The sequence below is a fragment of the Chiroxiphia lanceolata genome, chromosome 11 (genome assembly GCF_009829145.1).
Source record: "Chiroxiphia lanceolata isolate bChiLan1 chromosome 11, bChiLan1.pri, whole genome shotgun sequence".
Classification (NCBI taxonomy): Eukaryota; Metazoa; Chordata; class Aves; order Passeriformes; family Pipridae; genus Chiroxiphia; species Chiroxiphia lanceolata.
Genome location: NC_045647.1, coordinates 12,390,589 through 12,408,636, shown reverse-complemented (window position 1 = coordinate 12,408,636; position 18,048 = coordinate 12,390,589). Strand labels below are relative to the sequence as shown.

The 18,048-nt window shown below is 63.5% G+C and overlaps 1 protein-coding gene across 1 annotated transcript in view; it reads left to right on the top strand.

Annotated features, from left to right (window-relative positions):
• The first annotated feature begins 378 nt into the window (after positions 1-378).
• Positions 379-18,048, top strand: part of COL7A1 (collagen type VII alpha 1 chain) — a 31,154-nt gene continuing 13,484 nt past the window's right edge. The window contains exons 1-66 of the mRNA XM_032699343.1: positions 379-509; positions 2,398-2,488; positions 2,600-2,780; positions 2,859-3,018; positions 3,107-3,200; positions 3,284-3,442; positions 3,633-3,796; positions 3,895-4,024; positions 4,123-4,245; positions 4,850-4,999; positions 5,696-5,815; positions 5,923-6,069; positions 6,259-6,375; positions 6,450-6,599; positions 6,771-6,899; positions 6,986-7,132; positions 7,290-7,415; positions 7,487-7,630; positions 7,713-7,838; positions 7,913-8,059; positions 8,140-8,268; positions 8,347-8,493; positions 8,661-8,780; positions 8,866-9,012; positions 9,090-9,226; positions 9,306-9,432; positions 9,511-9,654; positions 9,726-9,883; positions 9,999-10,040; positions 10,143-10,169; positions 10,283-10,327; positions 10,540-10,632; positions 10,965-11,036; positions 11,350-11,385; positions 11,461-11,514; positions 11,744-11,812; positions 11,889-12,002; positions 12,322-12,348; positions 12,493-12,546; positions 12,659-12,721; positions 12,844-12,903; positions 13,014-13,049; positions 13,187-13,231; positions 13,461-13,496; positions 13,617-13,661; positions 13,766-13,801; positions 13,881-13,907; positions 14,008-14,040; positions 14,236-14,307; positions 14,411-14,470; positions 14,577-14,612; positions 14,771-14,851; positions 14,994-15,029; positions 15,101-15,145; positions 15,245-15,316; positions 15,466-15,510; positions 15,615-15,641; positions 15,723-15,764; positions 16,434-16,514; positions 16,680-16,715; positions 16,816-16,851; positions 16,937-17,017; positions 17,208-17,243; positions 17,461-17,532; positions 17,721-17,765; positions 17,947-17,982. Of these exons, the coding sequence (XP_032555234.1) occupies positions 2,407-2,488; positions 2,600-2,780; positions 2,859-3,018; positions 3,107-3,200; positions 3,284-3,442; positions 3,633-3,796; positions 3,895-4,024; positions 4,123-4,245; positions 4,850-4,999; positions 5,696-5,815; positions 5,923-6,069; positions 6,259-6,375; positions 6,450-6,599; positions 6,771-6,899; positions 6,986-7,132; positions 7,290-7,415; positions 7,487-7,630; positions 7,713-7,838; positions 7,913-8,059; positions 8,140-8,268; positions 8,347-8,493; positions 8,661-8,780; positions 8,866-9,012; positions 9,090-9,226; positions 9,306-9,432; positions 9,511-9,654; positions 9,726-9,883; positions 9,999-10,040; positions 10,143-10,169; positions 10,283-10,327; positions 10,540-10,632; positions 10,965-11,036; positions 11,350-11,385; positions 11,461-11,514; positions 11,744-11,812; positions 11,889-12,002; positions 12,322-12,348; positions 12,493-12,546; positions 12,659-12,721; positions 12,844-12,903; positions 13,014-13,049; positions 13,187-13,231; positions 13,461-13,496; positions 13,617-13,661; positions 13,766-13,801; positions 13,881-13,907; positions 14,008-14,040; positions 14,236-14,307; positions 14,411-14,470; positions 14,577-14,612; positions 14,771-14,851; positions 14,994-15,029; positions 15,101-15,145; positions 15,245-15,316; positions 15,466-15,510; positions 15,615-15,641; positions 15,723-15,764; positions 16,434-16,514; positions 16,680-16,715; positions 16,816-16,851; positions 16,937-17,017; positions 17,208-17,243; positions 17,461-17,532; positions 17,721-17,765; positions 17,947-17,982 (5,658 nt within the window). The 5' untranslated portion in view covers positions 379-509; positions 2,398-2,406. The remainder of the gene's footprint in view (positions 510-2,397; positions 2,489-2,599; positions 2,781-2,858; positions 3,019-3,106; positions 3,201-3,283; positions 3,443-3,632; positions 3,797-3,894; positions 4,025-4,122; positions 4,246-4,849; positions 5,000-5,695; positions 5,816-5,922; positions 6,070-6,258; positions 6,376-6,449; positions 6,600-6,770; positions 6,900-6,985; positions 7,133-7,289; positions 7,416-7,486; positions 7,631-7,712; positions 7,839-7,912; positions 8,060-8,139; positions 8,269-8,346; positions 8,494-8,660; positions 8,781-8,865; positions 9,013-9,089; positions 9,227-9,305; positions 9,433-9,510; positions 9,655-9,725; positions 9,884-9,998; positions 10,041-10,142; positions 10,170-10,282; positions 10,328-10,539; positions 10,633-10,964; positions 11,037-11,349; positions 11,386-11,460; positions 11,515-11,743; positions 11,813-11,888; positions 12,003-12,321; positions 12,349-12,492; positions 12,547-12,658; positions 12,722-12,843; positions 12,904-13,013; positions 13,050-13,186; positions 13,232-13,460; positions 13,497-13,616; positions 13,662-13,765; positions 13,802-13,880; positions 13,908-14,007; positions 14,041-14,235; positions 14,308-14,410; positions 14,471-14,576; positions 14,613-14,770; positions 14,852-14,993; positions 15,030-15,100; positions 15,146-15,244; positions 15,317-15,465; positions 15,511-15,614; positions 15,642-15,722; positions 15,765-16,433; positions 16,515-16,679; positions 16,716-16,815; positions 16,852-16,936; positions 17,018-17,207; positions 17,244-17,460; positions 17,533-17,720; positions 17,766-17,946; positions 17,983-18,048) is intronic.

Genomic DNA, 18,048 nt, shown 5'->3' with positions numbered 1-18,048 from the left:
GCCCCTTGTCTAATTGGGACAGGCTGCCTTGTCTTCATTAAACGAGCTCTGGCGGGAGGAGGGTTTGGGAATGGTCCTGACCTGAGGATGCGGGACTCACGGCCGGACTCACAGGGCTGGGGCAGGCAGGGGGAAACCCGTGACCACGGTGAATCTCGGAACCCCCCGACCAGGTGTGGGGGCCAGGGTTGGGGTCTAAGGAGAGGAGGGCTAACGAAGAGGAGGGGATGCACTGCTTGCTGCGCCTTTAAGAAGAGCTGGGGCATCGCCACTCCTCCCCTGCTCGGGAACAGCGTGTGCCTGGGAAAGTTGCCTACAGCCGACCCTGGAGCATCTTTGCTCCGTGGCCGGTGGCCCTGCCCCGGGCCCCCAGCTGTGAGGTGGCCCTGGGTCCCAGCGACCCCCACTGTCACTCTCCTTGCTGCCCACAAGAAGATGCCCCCGGACCTACCCACTGCCCTGCCAGGAGCCGGACGGGAGCCCCTGCACCGGTGGCTGGGAGAGCACAGGTATGTGAGGTGCTGGGGACAGGGGAATGTTGGGTGACCAAGGGGACAGAGCGCAGGTGGCATGAAGTGCAGGGCACGGCCATGAGCTGGAGTCAGCCTCAGGTGAGCACAGACACCAGGGGGGAGGATGGGGTGCAGTGTGATGTGCCCCAAGGAGCAGCGTGGCCCTACAGGCTGTGCTGGAGGTGAGGGGTGCCCTGAGGGTCAGCGGTGCACCCTGGGCTATGGAGGAGCCCCAGGGCACAGTTCCACCAGTCACTGAGTGGGCAGGAAGTGAGACCAGGGCAACATAAGGTCCCTGCTCACCTTGCTGAGCATCCTTTCTCTTTTGCCTCCTCCCAGCAGCAGCAGTCACATCTTCAGTGGCCAGTTTCTCTAGCTCTGGGGTAGGTTTCAGGTACTGGTCTGCTCTGGTAGCTGCTGGGAGATGGTGTCTAGAGCAGGGCAGGAGGATGCCCCACAGATGGCTCCAGGGCAGTTTCTGTACAAGAACCGTGGGTACTAGAGCCCTACATGGGGCAGGAAAGGTCCTGGCCAAGGCCTGGCGGTCCTGAAGCCTTGTGGGAGCTGTGTTGGTATGGGGAGTAGCCCTTCACCACCATTATCGTTCCCAGGGCTGGTGCTCAGAGTCAGACTCTAACACGGAGGGGGGGTCAGGGGCTCAGGTCCCTGTGGCAACTCCATCCAGCTCTGCCCAAGGTGAGGCCCTGGCATCACATTCTCCTGAGATGGATGGAGGTGAGCAGCCAGCTCCTGGCTGGCAGGTCCCAGAGCTGCTCACCTTCCTGGAGGATGCAGATGCTGGAGGGAAAACTGCCTTGGGCCTTACTGGAGCCCACTCGGCCCCTCAACGAGGTCTCGGCAGAAAGTCCATCAGAAATGCTCCCCGGGGTCCAGCCCTCTCCTGCTTCATCCCCGCCTCGGAGCCCTTCAGCCCCTGTGCGTGGTGCAGCCAAGGGCTGCCCTTGATGGGGGACAGCCCGAGGAGCCGCTTCCCTTTCTTCCCTCGCAGGGGAGCGGGTGGGAAAAGCCCTTTGGGGGGGCCGGGCTGGGCGGGGGCCGCGCTGCTCCGCTCCCCCCCCGGACCGCGCTCCGGGCCGCCCTCCATAAAGGGGCGGGAGCGCCGGGGGCCGGTGCGCGCCGGCACCGCCTGCGCCCGGCTCGGCTCGGCACGGAACGGCGCGGAGCGGTGCGGGACGGAGCGTCCCCGCGGGGACGGCGGGTGAGCTTGGGGCCGGGCCGGGGGTCCTGCCGCGGGCGGGGGGCGCTGCGGGGCGACCGAGCCTCCTGCGCGGGCACCCGCGGGCACTCGCCCACCCTCCCGCGGCGGGGCTGCTCCGCCCGGGCCGGGCGGTGCTGGGGCTGGGACCCGCCGTGGCCATCGCGGGGGTGTCGGGCCAGGTGTCCTCCGGCGCCGCGTGGGTGGGAAGCGGCGGGGCGTGGGGCTGGCGGGCAGGGCTGCCCACGCTGGCTCCCCGCTGCCCTAGAGCACTTTCCTGGGGCGGAGGGAGCCCCTGCGGGCGGGGGGGACCGGGAGGCAGGGGCGGCCGGGGTGCGCTGCTGCCGGTGCCGCGGCATGGGTAGGGGAAGGGCTGGCGGGAGGCAGAGCCTGGGCTGGACCGGGAGGGCTGGAGGGGGGCCAGGCGCTGCCCGTATCTCTCGCACTCTGGGCAACCCCACCGGGTGTACACGGGCCAGCTGCTGCCCGCCTGCCCCCACCTGAAGCGGGGCTCTCCCTGTGCCGTGGGGTGCCTGGGATGGCACTGGCACCCCGCCCTCCCAATGCTGCCAGGCGTCCTGGCACAGGTGGTGCTGGGAACCTCCCGGACTGCTGTCCCCGAGGTGTAGGGCTGCTGTGGGGCAATGGTGGCAGCATCCTCTCTTGCAGGCTCCCACGATGAGTGGCCAGCTCCTGTTCCTGGCTGTGCTCCCCCTGCTCCTGGGTCCCCTGCCTGCCATGGCGCAGAAGAGGAGCCAAGGTGGGTGCTGAGCACTGGGTGGATGATGAGAGAGGTGGGATGATGAGAGAGGGCCAGCACCACCGTGCCATTTTGCTGTTCCATGCCCTGAGCACTGTCACTGCTCCACAGCCGTGTGCGAGGATGTGCTGGAGGCTGACATCGCCTTCCTGGTGGATGGCTCGTCCAGCATCGGCAGGAACAACTTCCGCACCGTCCGCACCTTCATGGATGACCTGGTGGGGCCCTTTGTGCAGGTGGTGGGTGAGAAGGCGGTGCGCTTTGCCGTGGCACAGTACAGTGACGACCCACGGTGAGCCCTGGGGAGAGGCCATGTGGGGCAGCAGGGTGGCAGGGCTGGGAGGTGACACTGTCCCTCTGCACCCCCCAGGGTGGAGTTCACCTTCTCCCAGCACCCTGATGGCACAAGTGTCCGGAGGGCCATCCAGCAGCTGAGCTACAAGGGTGGCAACACGCGGACTGGTGCTGGCTTCCGCTACGTTGCTGACAACTTCTTTGGCCCCACACAGCTCCGGCCCGGGGTCCCCCAGGTACATGCAGGGCTCTGGCGACACGGGGAGAAGTATTGGGTCCATGGGCCCCATGCTGGGTCTCACATCTCTTGCCTGGCCTCCACAGATCTGCATCCTCATCACAGATGGCAAGTCCCAGGATGATGCCGAGGGGCCAGCAGCGAAACTGAAGAGCCAGGGGATCAAGATCTTTGCCGTGGGTGAGCGAGGCTTCAGCTCCATGTGAGGGGGTCTCCTGCTTGGTGCGGGTCGCTCCCTCACCCATTATCTCCATCCCTCCCAGGGGTTAAGAACGCTGACCACAAGGAGCTAATTCGTGTGGCCTCAACGCCTACTGAGGCCTTCTTCTTCTACGTCGGTGACTTCAAGCTGCTGAGCACACTGGTGCCACTGATGACACGCAGGGTGTGCACGAGTGTTGGGGGCACTCTGCGTCTGTTGGGTATGGGCCCCCATCCTCCTCCCTGACAGGAGCCAGGCTGCGCTCACCATGGGTGCACTCTTAGCACCCATCCCTACCCAAAATGCCCTCCTGGCCATCCCATCCCAACAGACACCTGTCTGTGCTGCCCCAGCAAGGTCTCCCCTCTGCCTCATGCACCCTGGAACCAACAGCCCCTGCTTCCCCACAGATGGGCAAAGCCACACCGGCCCCTCCAACCTGGAGATCCTGGAGCGGGGCTTTGACCAGCTGCGGATCCGCTGGACGGCAGCCAGTGGCCCCGTCACTGGCTACCGGGTGCAACATGTGCCGCTGACGGGGCTGGGACAGCCGATCATGGCAGAGAGGCAGGAGGTGAGTGCTCCTACCTGGCTGCTCAGAGTTCCTGGGGGTCCCTGGTGGCTCCACACATGACCTAGGGATGGCAAGGGGGTGATACTCTTCCTGCCCAGGTGAGTCTGGGGCCACAGGAGACGAGCACTGTACTGCGGGGACTGCGCGTGGGGACGGAGTACCTGGTCACTGTCACCGCCCAGTATGCCAACAGCATCGGCGAGTCAGTGTCCAGCCGAGCACGGACCCGTGAGTGTCCATACTCTTGGGGACAGGGGCGAGCACAGGCACTGGGTGCCCACAGCATGTGGGGCTAAGAGCTCATCCCTGCTCCTGTGTGCCCCCAGAAAGCCGTGCTGGCTCCATGCTGGATTTTCGTGTGGTGGAGACTGGACCAACCTTCCTGCGACTGGCCTGGCAGCCTGGCCCTGAGCTCCCTCAGGGCTACAGCCTCAGCTACACTGTGCAAGGTGAGGGGATGGTCCTACGAGGGTTGGTGCTGCCTGGATGCCCTGCCTTTGCACAGCAGCCCCGTGGGCACGGGGAGTGCATGGATGGGGGTTGATGCAGGGATGCATGCCCAGAGTGCTGCGGGTGTGTGCATGCCTGCCTTCACTGCAACAGCCAGCACGCGTGCGTGGGCTGTGGGGCACACGTGTGTGCAGGGCTGTGGAGGCAGCCTGTGTACTCCTGGAGGCTTCATGCTCAAGGCTCAGGGTGTGTGCTTGGGTGTGCATGATGGCCAGGGGCCTGATGTGTGCGCCCCAACTCAGGGCTGGGAGCACAGGCACATATCTGCCCCTATGACTGCTGCACGGGGGGGGCAGGCAGCAGACCCCCGTCCCAGCCAGGGGCTGGGCTGAAGCTGCACACCTGGCAGCCCCACCCTGGCCCTGGGTGATCCAAGGGGTGCCCCTGCCCTGGCCCATGTCCCAGCCTCTCCCGGTACTCCCCACCCCTGGCAACAACTGGCATCCTCAGGGCAGGGTGCCAGCCCATAAACACCCCTTCCCTGCTGGGTCTGGTATGTTCCATGTCCTTGCGCCCACCCACACTCCTCTGTTGTCCTTCCAGGAGAAACCCAGGGGGAGGAGAAGAGCCTGGGGGCCAGTGCACAATCAGCCACACTCAGCAACCTGCACCCTGACACAGAATACGTGGTGATGCTCCAACCCCGCTATGCACAGCAGCCTGCTGTCCCTGCCACCCTCACCGCCCGGACACGTAAGCACTGCCTGGCCCTGGGCTCAGCCAGGGTTAAGGATGGGTTCCCAGCACAGGGATGTCCCTCCAGTCACTGTGCCTCATTGGGATGGGGCTGCCAGGTCCACTGCTGCCTGGGATGGGATGGAGGTAAGCATGACTACAAGGTGATGCTCTGAGCCCCAAAAGTTGGTCCCAGGGCAGGGTGCAGCGCTGTGTGCTTCCAATTTCCTTTGCAGCCTTCTGGGAGTGTGTTGACCAGAGCTTTCCTCACATGATGTAAAAAATTCTGACTGAAAAATTACTGTGGTGGTTTTTTTTTAATTTGAGTGTGGTGCTCTGCAGGAGGAAAATGTGGTTTCCACCAGGAAAGAGAGTGGTGGAAAGCGAGTAGAAGTGAGGGTGAGGCCCCCAGGGCAACACCTTTACAAGCCTCAAATTTTGGCAAACCAATTCCTTCAGCTGCCCCAGGCAGTCTTAACCCACAGAAAGTATTTAAGGCATTAAGAGGAAGGCTTTGAGCTCCACTTTGCAGGAGTTTCGTGCTTTGAAGGAGCCGCCTGGGCGTGGGCTGCACTCAGTGACCTCAGTGCAGTTCAGCATCCGTCAGCAAGGGCAAGAGGGGCTTCTTGCCTCTGAAGCAGGCAGTTTGCAGATGAAGATGATTCACCCTGCCCCTCTCATGTGGGGGATGGACAGGCACCTCTCTTCCTGCAGGACATCCAGTGGGTGTGCAGCACTTGGCTGTCCACAACATCTCAGCACAGAGCATGCTGCTGGCCTGGCAGCCTGTCAGCGGTGCCACCGGCTACCGGCTCTCCTGGGCAGTCCTCGCAGGTAGGTGCCTGTCCCAGAGCTTGTGGCCCCTAGGAGGAGGGACAGGAGGGGGCTGGTGGCACCCGCTGCCCAAAGCCCCCAAGGGACTGCTGCACTGGCTTCCACAGGGCAGGACAAGCACAGGGTGGACCTGGATGCCGGTCGAACGTCACACGCGCTGGTGGGGCTGCAGCCCAACACCGACTATGTGGTGACAGTGGCCCCGCTCTTTGGTGAACTGGAGGGGCCCACAGCCACCGTGCGGCAGAGGACAGGTAGGTGTTGGGTACAGGTGATGCCATCCTTCTGCTAGCCTGTACTCTGCCCTGGGATGAGGCTGGGACCGTCTGCCATTGCCCCACATGCTGTCTACCCTGCTGTGTGCGGGGACTGAAGACCTGCTGGAGTTGTGGCTGACAGCAGAGTGGCACAGGGTAGCCTGGCTCATGGGGTTCCTCTTGCAGAGGCAGGTACAGACCAGACGCTGCAGACCAACATCCTGGGTCCCACGTCCATCCAGGTGCTCTGGACCAGTGCCCGTGATGCCCGTGGCTACCGTCTAGAGTGGAAGAGAGCCACAGGTGGGCTCAGAGTGCCCATTGCCCCTGAGGGCCTTCCGTTCCAGCAGCTGGTGGTGACCCTTTCCTCCCCACAGGACCAGAGCCCCCCAGAACGGTGTCTCTCCCCAGCAGCACCAATACTTACCAGCTGACTGGGCTGAAGCCAGGCACCGAGTACCGCATCACCCTCTACACGCTCTATGATGGTGGGGAGGTGGCCACCCCTGTCACCACCTTCCAGACAGGTAAGTGACTGCTGTGGGTCCCCTGGGTTGTCCCCCACGTGGCATTGCTCAGCTTGGGGACCCCCTTGGCCACAAGACCCCTCAGCTGCCTGGTCATGGCCCAGGATGACTATGAGGGGCTGTACTGTCCAGGCTGTGCAGCTCCAGCTGTGCCTCACGTGTCCCCCGCAGGTGTGGAGGGGCCCGTGGGCGCTGTGTCAGACCTGCGGCTTGTTGAGGAATCGGGCAGGTGGGTGCGGCTGAGCTGGACCAGTGTCCCTGGTGCCACCGAGTACAAAGTGGTGGTGCGCAACAACCAGGGTGAGTCTGTGGGCAGGGGCAGGGGTGGCACCTGGGGGGCCCTGACCAGCTGGCACTGAGGGTCCGCACTGCCCCGCTCCCGGCAGATGGCACGGAGAGGACGAGGCGCATCCCAGGCAGCCAGACGGGGCTGGAGCTGGGTGACCTCCGGGAGGGCATCACCTACCTGGTGCGTGTCTCAGCGCTGGTAGGCAGCCGGGAGGGCAGTGCTGCCATGCTCCCCGTCCGCCTCAGTAAGTCCACATCCAGCACCAGGATTGCTGGTCCTGGATTTTCCCACTCCGGCATGCATTTGTCCTCTATCCCCCTGCAACCCCTTGGGGTGGCAGGGTGGCTCCGGGGTCCCTCTGGATTCCCCAAGGTGACGCTGTGGTGCCATGGGGGGTGCAGAGTACCCAGCTGTGGGCAGCATCTCGGAGCTGCGGGTGACGGAGGCCGGTCCCAGCCAGCTGCGGGTCACCTGGCGAGGGCTGCCAGGCGCTGGGGGCTACCTGCTGACGTGGCGAGGCAGTGACGGTGAGTGTGTGGACTGTGAGATGCTGTGGTGGTAGAGGCAGAGCCCTTCCTATCCCAGCCATCTGTGTTAGGCTTGAAGCAATCCCGCTTCCTCCCTGCTGACCCCACCACCTTCACCATCGAGGGGCTGCGTGCTGGCATCGTCTACACAGTCAGTGTCTCAGCCATCATGGATGGCCGCGAGGGCAGCCCTGTCACTGCCACGGGACGGATAGGTGAGGTGTCCTCCTGCCTGTCCGTGCTGTCTGGTGCCACTGGCTGTGAACCTCAGTGACAGTGACCCCCTTGGTGTCACAGCACCTGAGCAGGTGGGGACGGTGACCCAGCTGGAGGTCCAGGCATCCAGGAGCAACGTTGCCCGTGTCACCTGGGTCGGTGTGCCAGGAGCCACTGCCTACCGTGTGGTGTGGAGCCGTAGGGATGGTAACGTGGGATGAGGATGGGGCTGGGCTGTGAGTGTGACAGGGTGGGTGGGCTGATGCCGCAGTCTTTGCCAGGGGGCTCGGAGAATAGCCGGCGAGTTCCTGGACACACCAACTCCTTTGACATCCCTGACCTGGAGGGAGGTGTCTCCTACACTGTGAAGGTGACGGCACTCATTGGCAACCGAGAGGGCAACCCCGTCTCCATTGTTGTCACCACCCGTGAGTGCTGGGGCAGGGGGCAGCACTCCAGGATGGCACTGGGCACCCCTGCCCCTAATGCCTGTCTCTTTGCCCTACAGCGGAGGCAGCCCCACTGACCCCTGTCAGTGGCTTCCAGGTGATGGAAGCCTCGGAGCACCGCCTGCACCTGGCCTGGTTGCCGGTGGCTGGCAGCACCGGGTATCGCCTGGTCTGGCGCCTGGCTGAAGGTGAGCGTGGCTGGCCAGCACCCCTGCAAACCCAACAGCCCCCACCCACACCTGCTAACCTCTCTCTGCCCCTGGTAGGGGGGCCCCAGCGCAGCCAGCAACTCCCAGCCACCTCCAGATCCTATGACCTGGCAGGGCTGGAGCCAGGCCGGCGCTACCAAATCAGCATCACCAGCCTGGCTGGCAGCCGGGAGAGTGAGCCAGCCACTGTCACTGCCATAACTGGTAAGGGACTGCCTGGTGCCAAGGTGGCATCAGCCCCTTGACACATGGCTTGAGCACAGAGGGGCACCCAGGAACTGGGCTGTCCCAGGCTTGGGCTGGGGAGGGAGCTGGGAGCAGGTTGAAGGCTTCCCCATGGAGCTGGGACAGCATTTCCTCCTCTTTGTCAGCTGCCCCAGGCCACATCACCAGCCTGCGGGTGACGGAGGTGCGGAGAGATTCGGTGACACTCACCTGGACCCCAGTCCCCGGTGCCTCTGGCTACATCCTTTCCTGGAGCCCTCCTGCAGGTGAGATGAATGGGTGGCCCCAGGACGGGGGGTCAGCATCCCCGTGGGGGCACGCTGATCCCCCTGACTGTCCCCTGGGCGGCAGCCGGTGGGGAGAAGGGGCGGACACTGCCCAGCGCTGCCAGCTCCCAGCAGGTCTCCGGGCTGCGCCTGGGCCAGCGCTACACCTTCACCCTCCGTCCGCTCCTGGGGAGTGCACCAGGCACCGAGACATCTGTCAGCGAGCGCACAGGTATGGTGTAGTCACTGCAGGGATGGGCTGGGCTTGTCTCCCCTCTGATGGTGGCTTCACCCCTTCCCTGCCCACAGTCTGCAGGGATGCCCACGGTGATGTTGTCTTTCTGGTGCATGGCACCCGTGACAGCTCCTCGGGTGCCGACGCTGTCCGCACCCTACTCTCCAACACCGTGTCCGCCCTGGGGCGCCTGGGCCCTGAGGGCACCCAGGTAGGGTGCTGCTGCAGCGGTGGGGGCTCAGAGGGCATGGGCAGGCCACGGTGCCCACTGCTCCCCTGCACCCTTGCAGGTGGCTCTGGCCACATACAGCTACCGCAGCCTGCCCTGGCTGCTTCTCAACCGCTCCAGCGACCTGCCCGCCGTGCTGGAACAGATCCGCACCATGCGCTACGAGGAGCCCAGCGGCAATGCCATCGGTGAGGGGCTGCACTGGGAGCTGGGGCAGTGGCTGCCAGGATCCTGCTGACTGTCCCCTCCTCCTTCTCCCTCTCTAGGGGCAGCCATCACCTTTGCCAGGACCTACCTGCTGAGTCCCGGCGCAGGGCGCCGGCCCAGGGTGCCAGCAGTGCTGGTGGTCTTGGCTGATGGCCCCTCTGGGGACGATGCCATCGCTGCAGCCAGGGATGTCAAGGCTGGGGGTGAGAATGGATGGGATCCCAGCAGGGTGTGCAGGGAGTTCTATGGGGTGCTGAGTGTGCTCTTGGCTCAGGAGTGCAGGTGCTGGCAGTGGGCTTGGAGGGGGCAGACCAGGAGCAGCTCCGGCGCATGGTCACCAGTGAGGACCCGCGGTACATCTACCATGGCGACAACCTGGCAGAGCTGGAGGGAGAGCTCACCGATGACCTCTGCACCATCATCTCCACCAGGGTAAGGTCAGAGTGCCTCAGGGGGTGTGGCCTGGGGGCAGCCCTATATAAGCCAGGGGGTTCTCCCACCCCTGGGTTCACACAGACTTGTCTTGTCTTGCCAGCCAGAGCCAGAGCCAGAGCCAAAGCCAAAGCCCTGCACTGTGCAGTGCCCCAAGGTGAGCATCCCTACTGTCTGCCGTGCACAGGGGAAGCTGCCCAGTGAGGAGTCAAACAGCTGGGGTGCCACCCCATAACCCCTTCCCTCTGTCCCCTTGCAGGGCGAGAAGGGGGACCGTGGCGAGGCAGTGAGTGCTTTGGTGTCCCCACCCAGCTGATGGCTCTGGGGGGCATCTGCATCCCCTAAACCACACTGATGCCAGCCCACAGGGGATGCTCACCGCTGACTTTGTTTCTGCAGGGACAACAAGGACGGGTGGGACCACCAGGCCCCCCTGGCCAGCCGGTAATATCCTGCTGAAGGGGGGGAGATGGGAGACAGATCCCTGGCAGAGGCAGTGACATAGTTCCCATGTCCTTGTTGTTCCCTTGTCCCTTTGTCCTGCCAGCAGGTGGGAGTGGGGCAAGAACCTGTCCAACCCTTGCCACAGGGGTAGACAGGGAGCAACTCTTGACCACTACCTGCTACCCAGCCCATCCTCTCCACTCTCCCTCCAGGGTCGCCATGGGCTGCCTGGCCCTTCAGGACCCCCAGGGCCACGGGGTCCACCAGGAGAGAGCATCGAGCGTCCAGGCAAGAAGGGGGACAGGGTGAGTACTGCTGACTCCCTCACCCAGACATCCCAGGGTTCCTGGGCACAGTGACCTGGCCCCCAGGGTCTCTCTGTACCCCTCATCCCTCTGTTCTCCTCCTCACCCAGGCTGGAGGAGGGATCCCCTTGAAGAGCCCCAGTCCAGCCCCACACTGGTCCCTCACATCCCAGCTCAATACACAGGGGAAAGGCACCCCTGAACCCAGCTCTACCATGGGGCTGCCCTGGGCTCCCAGTGCCGGAAGCAGCACTGCCTGGGGCACTGGGGGGGGGGGGGCTGGCAGTGCTGGAGAACATCAGGTGCTGGTGTGATGCTTCTCTGTCCTACAGGGATTCCCTGGAGCTGATGGAACACCAGGAAGCCCTGGACGCCCAGGGAATCCTGGATCACCTGGGCAGCCGGTGAGTGGGGATGTCCCTTGGGTCTGCTGCTGCATGGTCGGCTCTTCCCATCGCCCTGCCTGCTCCCTGAGCCGGCCTCTGCCTACCTTTTCCTTGTACTGTCTCAGTAGCTGGCAAAGTCACTGCTGCCTCCTGTGTGTGTACCCAGGCCAAGTGTACTGGGAAGGGACTATCTCTCCCTATTTTGGCTGGAGCTCCCGTCCCGTCCCGTCCTGTCCCGTCCCATCCCATCTCATCCCATCCCATCCCATCCCATCCTTGCTCCCCCAGCTGGCAGGGACATGCATTCACCTCCTGAGCTGTTGTTTTCCAGGGCATCCAGGGAGTCCCTGGTCTCCGAGGGGATCCTGTGAGTATGGCCCCAAGCCCTCCCCAGACCCACTCACACCCAACACCCCTTCTCACTCTCATCTTTCCTTCCCAGGGACCACGGGGGCCAATGGGACTTTCTGGCCCAAAGGGGGAGAAAGGCGAACCGGTAGGTGATGAGCAGGGGCTGCCCCATGGGGGTCCCTGGGGAGCAGTGGGGACCCTGGTGGGCATATCTTGGTCCCTGGCATCTCCTGGTATTTGGTGGCTGGGTGACCCCAGGGTTTCGCCATCTCCCTGCCAGACTCCTGGCCTTGTGGCACTGTGGCCCCTATCCTGCACTGGGGACACAACAGGGCACATGGGAACACTGATTTTTCCTCCCTGTCCTTGCTCAGGGAGAGGCCAGGGTGATCACAGACGGAGAACAGGGGCTGCCAGGCCGGAGAGGGGAGCCAGGTGTGCCGGTAGGTCTGGGGGTATGGATGTGGAACCCCCAGCCCACGTCACAGGCCCAGCTAATGGAGCATCTCTGTCCTCCAGGGCAACCCTGGCCCCCCTGGGATCCCTGGCCCACGGGGGCCCCTTGGTGATCCAGGACCCCCCGGTCCACTTGGACCCATGGGGCCACCAGGACCTCCAGGAGAGTTTGTAAAGGTACATCCTCCCGGTGCTGTGTGGGAATGGCTGGGGGGATGTGTGGACAGATGGATGGGACAACAGTCAGCAGCTTGGAGCTGCTCCCCCGTGGACTTCTCCTGGTCCTGCTTGTGGGCTGTGCCCCCACCAGCTGTATCTGCACACACTTACACCTACGTGAGCTGTTGCTGGCACTGGGCAGTGTGGGGAGAGGCACATGGTGTGCACGTGCCCTGATACCACTGATGATGGGCTCTGCCCAGTGTGTTCCCCTTCTATTTGAGTAGGGCGTGGGAAGAGCACAGACATGCCCTTATTTGCAATTTTGCCCTCACAGGGAGAAAAGGGTGACCGAGGGGAAAGGGTGAGTGTCTCTGCATTTCCCTAACTCCTCTGCCCTCCTGGATGGAGGTCTCTTGAATGTCCAAGGGCACTGCAGCCCTTCAGGGTACTGGGAAGGACTGAGCCCCCAGTGCAACCACACAGGAGCTGACCCCTGTCTCTGCAGGGCCCCCCCGGACTTGTGGATGGGGCAGCACCTCGAGGGGAGCCTGGATCCCCGGTGAGTCTGACCCCTAGGCCAGCAGGGACAGCAGAAGGGAGCAGGGCTGCAGTGGCCGTGTGTCCCCAGGGCCAAGCTGCATCCCAAGGGGCTGAGCTGTTCTGTCTTGCAGGGCCTGCCTGGGGACCCTGGGCCCCGGGGACCTGCCGGGCCCCCTGGCCTGAAGGGAGAGAAGGTAAGAGAGGATGCTCCCTTGCTGGGGCTGGACCTCACACCACTCTCCAGGGGGGATTCCCATCCCCACCTCATGGGCATCCCCCTGTCATGGGAGTGGCTGTCACCTTTCCTAATCCCCAGGGTGATAGCACAGAAGGTTTCCCAGGGTCGCCTGGCCGCCCCGGGGACCCAGGAGATCGGGTGAGTTTCCTGAGAGAAGGTAAGATGAGAAGGAGCTGCCATGCTGGTGAGCCAAGCCCCGAAGGCACCCGCTTTGGACAGCCTCGGACAGTCTCTACCCTCCTTTGCAGGGCCCTCGGGGACCACCAGGGGAGCAGGGCAGGAAGGTGAGTGGTGCAGGGACTGAAGGGACGCTCTCACCTTGCCTTTGGCAGGATGAGAAGGGCTCTGGGTTCTGTGTCAGGACCCATGATGTCCCCTCATGGGTCCTGCTGCCCTTGACCCTGTTTTCCTCCTGCACCAGGGAGACCGTGGGGCACCAGGAGAGCTGGGAGAGACAGGAGAGAAGGTGAGATGGCACTGGAGAGGGACTGTGCCATTCAACAGCATTGGCAGGTCCTGATGTCCCTGTGGCTCCATGATGGCTGTGTCTGGGTATTGCTGTCAGAACCCAGTGGTCTTGGATGGGATTAAGGGCTGGGCTGGGCTCTGAAGGGCTTTGGGGCAGTGTGGGGTGGAAACAGTGTGGCATGGAGGGAGGAAGGGTCCCTGAAACCCTCCTTTGCTTTGCTCTGCAGGGGGACCGTGGTGTGCCGGGCCCTGAGGGTGAGAAGGTAAATGTGCTGGAGTGACTCTGGCCACGCTGGAGTGATGCCTGCTCTGCACTGGAGCAGCCACCCTGGAATGGGGTGGCAGGATTCCCCTGACACCTTCCTCTTCCTCCTCTCCTGCAGGGTGAGACAGGAGCCCCGGGGCGCCCAGGGCCATCAGGCAGAGAGGTGAGTTGAGGCAGCGGTCATGATGCTGTGGAGCAGGGGCTGCCATGCCCTGGGGGCATGTCCCCAGGCACTTCCAGCCCCTGAGGTCTCTTCTCTTGCCACAGGGAGCTCCAGGGCTGACTGGCCCCCGTGGAGAGAAGGTGAGAGCAAAGTGGAGTCCCAGTGGGGTGGCAGGGATGGGTGGGGAAGGGGCTGACGATGACACCTGTCTTTCCACAGGGCGATCCAGGACCACCTGGCAAGCCAGTAAGTGATGCTGCCCAGCGGGTCCACCTCTGCCTGTCCCAGCCTCAGGACAGGGAGCAATGGGCAGTGCCCAGCACAGTCTCCTCTGCTTCCCCCTCAGGCTCCTGTCGTGGCTGGTGTTGGAGGAGAGAAGGTAACCCTGCCCTAGCTGTGCCCTCCTGTCTTGCAACAGCATCCACTGGGCATGGCCATGGCCTGGGAGGGGGATTGAACAGCTGGGCATTGACCTGAGGGGATGCTTGTCCTAGTCCCAGGCCTGGCTTTTCCCCATTTTTCCTGCAGTGGGGAAAAAGGGGGTGGTTTGGCCTGCTGATTTTGTTTGCTCCAGGGTGAGAGAGGATTCCCAGGACCAGAAGGACCTCCTGGCCCCAAGGGTGATACAGGAGATAAAGGTGCCCGTGTGAGTACTGCCTGAGGATGGAAGGCACAGGGCACATGGTATAGACCTCCCTGGACTCATGGTGCCTGTGCCGTTGCTCCACGCTGCATCCTTTTGTGTCTAGGGTGCCCCTGGCCCGAGCATCCCAGGACCAGCTGGTCCCAAAGGCGAGCAGGGCGATCGGGTGAGTCTGAGTGCACCCCGGGGCACTGGCTCATGGTCCTGGTCCCTACCCTGGCACGGGGTCACTGAGGTTCCTGGTGACACGTGCTCTTCTCTTCAACAACCAGGGTATCGTTGGCCTCACAGGCAGGAGTGGCCCGAAGGTACTGTCACTGCAGGAAGCTCTGCCCTCTATCCATCTGTCCATCCATCCATCTGTCCATCGGGCTCTGGAGGGGCTGCAGGCTGTGCCTCTTCTCCCCCTGGCAGCCCCTGTGCTACCCCCATGCTGCCCTGACCTGTTGCCTCTTCCCTTGCCTAGGGTGACCCGGGGGAGCCGGGGGAGAAGGGGGAGCCGGGCCGAGCGGGCACCCCGGGGCAGACTGGGATGCGAGGCAAGGAGGTAGTATGGGGCAAAAGGGAGGTGGGACCAGGGACCATGGGGCACTGTGGCCCTGAGGAGATGGGGGGCTGGCAGGGAGCAGGGGGATGCTGGTGACTTGTGCTTTTCTACCCTGACCGGTGCCTGCTGACCTGTGCTACAGGGAGAACCAGGAGAGAAGGGTGACGAAGGCACCCCGGTAAGTGAGGACCCACCAGGACCACTGTACCCCTCCCCACTGCCCCCCACTCACCCCCTCTTTTCCCACAGGGTGAAGCGGGTCCACCTGGCAAACCTGGAGACAGGGGTCCCCGGGTAAGTGCGGGGCTGGGGGGCACCCTGGAGTAGGCGAGATGCCTGTGGCCTTTGGGGTGGCTCCTGCTAATGCACACCCTCCCTCTACCCTCCAACCAGGGCCTCCCTGGCTATCGTGGCCTCCCTGGGGAGAAGGGTGACCCAGGGGACCCAGGTCCTGAAGGCAGGAACGTGAGTACCCCCTTGTGTGTGCCCACTGCTCCATGGACACCACCACACCTTGCACCCCATCGCCCTGCACCCACACTTACCCTAGGGGTTCCACTACGCCACGGGTCCCCCATTCTCTCCCCTTCTCACCCAATCCCTCTTTCCCACAGGGCAGCCCTGGAGCACCAGGGAACAAGGGTGACCGTGGGGAGCCGGTGAGTGACACAGAACCATGTGTGGCCCCCACCCCAGAGACAGCCCTGCCCTCCCTGGGTCCATGCCAGCTCCTCTTAACCCATTTCCCTTGCCCTTCTTTTAGGGGCCTACTGGACCCCCAGGACGAACAGTAAGCTCTGCCCTCTCTTCTCCCTGCCCAGGGGCTGCTGCCCTGCCCCGAGTGCTCTGACAGCTCCTCTCTGCCCCACAGGTCGACGTGGGGCTTGGAGGAGTGGGGGAAAAGGGTGAGAAGGTAATGAGTGAGTCCCTGGGATGCTGATGCTGGGATACCCTTTTCTGTCCCCTGCTGGGCTCTGCTTGGGCACTGGGATCATGGTCCATCAAGCCCTCCCTGCCCAAAACAGCCCCTGCCATGTGGAGCTGATGTGCACCACAGCTGAGAGGCACATGGGATCTGGGGGGCATGTGGGATCTGGGGGACATGTAGGCTGACACTCCTGAGAGTGTCAGGAAGGCTGAGAGTGTCAAGAGGGCTGAGAGGAAGGTGCCACTTTGCAAGGTCCCTGTAGGGCTGAGGTCCCCAAAGGAGCCAGCATGCTCCTGACCCCAGCCCCACAGGGGTCCTGTGGCAGCACCCCACACTCTTGGCATTCTGCATTTATGGCCCAGCTTAGGTCAGGGCAGTTTTGGCCTCAGGCTGTGCTCTGTGCTGGGTGGCATCATGGTCCCAAGCCATGGCCAAGTTGGCTCCTGGCTCAGCAGTGCTGCCCGGTACATTTCTTCTGTGACCTCTCTCTGGCCCCTCAGGGGCTGTGTTGAGTCCAGCCACTTCTTTTTCAATCTCTTATTTTGAGACCCTTGCTATCATCCCACCCTTAAACCACAGAGGTGCTCAGCATGTGCTCAGGCAAAGGCTCAACACAGGGCGGTACCTTCTGACCACAGTGCCCTTCCCTGGCAGGGGGACCCTGGGGACCCTGGCGAGGATGGCGCGAAGGGCGCCCGCGGCGATTCCGGCTCCCCTGGCCTGCCTGGAGAGAGGGTAGGTGCTGGGTCCCTGGTGTGGGAAGTGGTGGGGCAGCATGGCAGGCGATGATGTTCTGCAGGAGAGCTGGGGATCCTGGTGTGCAGAGAGTGGCTGGTGAGCACCCAGGATCTCTTCCTATTCCCCCTGTGCCCCAGTGCTGAGCGTGTCTCTCTCTTGCAGGGTGTGGAGGGCCCCCGTGGCTCCCCCGGCGCACGGGTGAGTGTCCTCATTCCCACAAGGATCTGGGCAGGGGACCTGTGCCCTGTTCATCTCCTGTTCGTGGGAGATGATGCTCACTGCTCTTCCCACCCCACAGGGTGACCCTGGGGACCGAGGCCTTCCAGGAGAGAAGGTGAGGGGACTGGGGGCTGGGGGCTGCCCCATGACACCCCCATCCCATCTCACAGCTCCAACACTCCTGCCCTACTCTCTTACAGGGAGACCGCGGCCCACCAGGTCTGGATGGTCGCAATGGGCTGGAAGGCAAACCTGGGCCACCGGGCCCTGCTGGGCTGCGGGTGAGCATGGTCGGGAGTGGGGTACATGGCTGTCCCTGGGCACTGCAGGTGGGAGCTGTGGGATGGAGGGATGATGGTGCTGGAGGAGCTGTTCCCCTGGACACCCTCTACTCCAGGCTCGGGATGTTCCGGGGGGGGAGCCTTTGGCAGGATAGGGGTGTCCCTGCTCTCACCTTCTCCTTGTCTGCAGGGGGACCCGGGGAAGCAGGGGGACCCTGGCCGGGATGTAAGTACCTCTGGAGAGGGCAGGTTTTGGTTGTGCTCCTGCTGGGGCCATTGTACTTTCAAGGGACTGATGTCCTGTTCCATTCTTCTCGGTCTGGGGCAGTGCAGCAGGACCCAGCAGCGTACCACTGTCCCAGTCACACTCCCTCCTCCCGGAGCTGACTGGGGCAGATGGATGCCCTGCTGCCCTGTGCTCCCTCCATCTCCTTTCCCTGCAGGGGCTGCCTGGGCTGCGTGGGGAGCAGGGACCACCTGGCCCTGTGGGCCCACTGGGACCACCTGGCATCCCTGTAAGTACAAGCCTCTCTACACCCTGGGGACACATCCTGCCCCATGCCCTCTGCTGAATCCCAGCTGGGTCCATCTTCTGAGGCTTGCTCTGTGCCCAGCTCCCCATTCCCTGCACCCTGAGGCTGCGGTGAGGCCCTGGTTGGTGGAGAGCTAGGGGGCCTCTCTCACTGCCTTTTCTTCCTCCCAGGGCAAAGCTGGTGAGGATGGCAAACCCGGCCTCAACGGCAAGAATGTGAGTAGGGGGACCAGGGCTGGGTTTTGGAGCTCTCCCAGGGGTGCTGAGGGACAGTGATCCCAGTACGACACAAAGGCGAGGGGAGGATGTGGCAAAGCTCTGAGCCAACCCCCTGTCCTGTGTGGTACCCATGCTGAGATGGTCAAGTCAGGCTCTGACTGGCAGCCTTTGTCCCCAGGGAGAAGATGGAACACCAGGAGAGGATGGGAGAAAGGTAAGGGGATGAGCCAGGGGTGGTCCCTGTGTGGTCCCTGCACGGTCCCCCTGTGATCTCCACAAG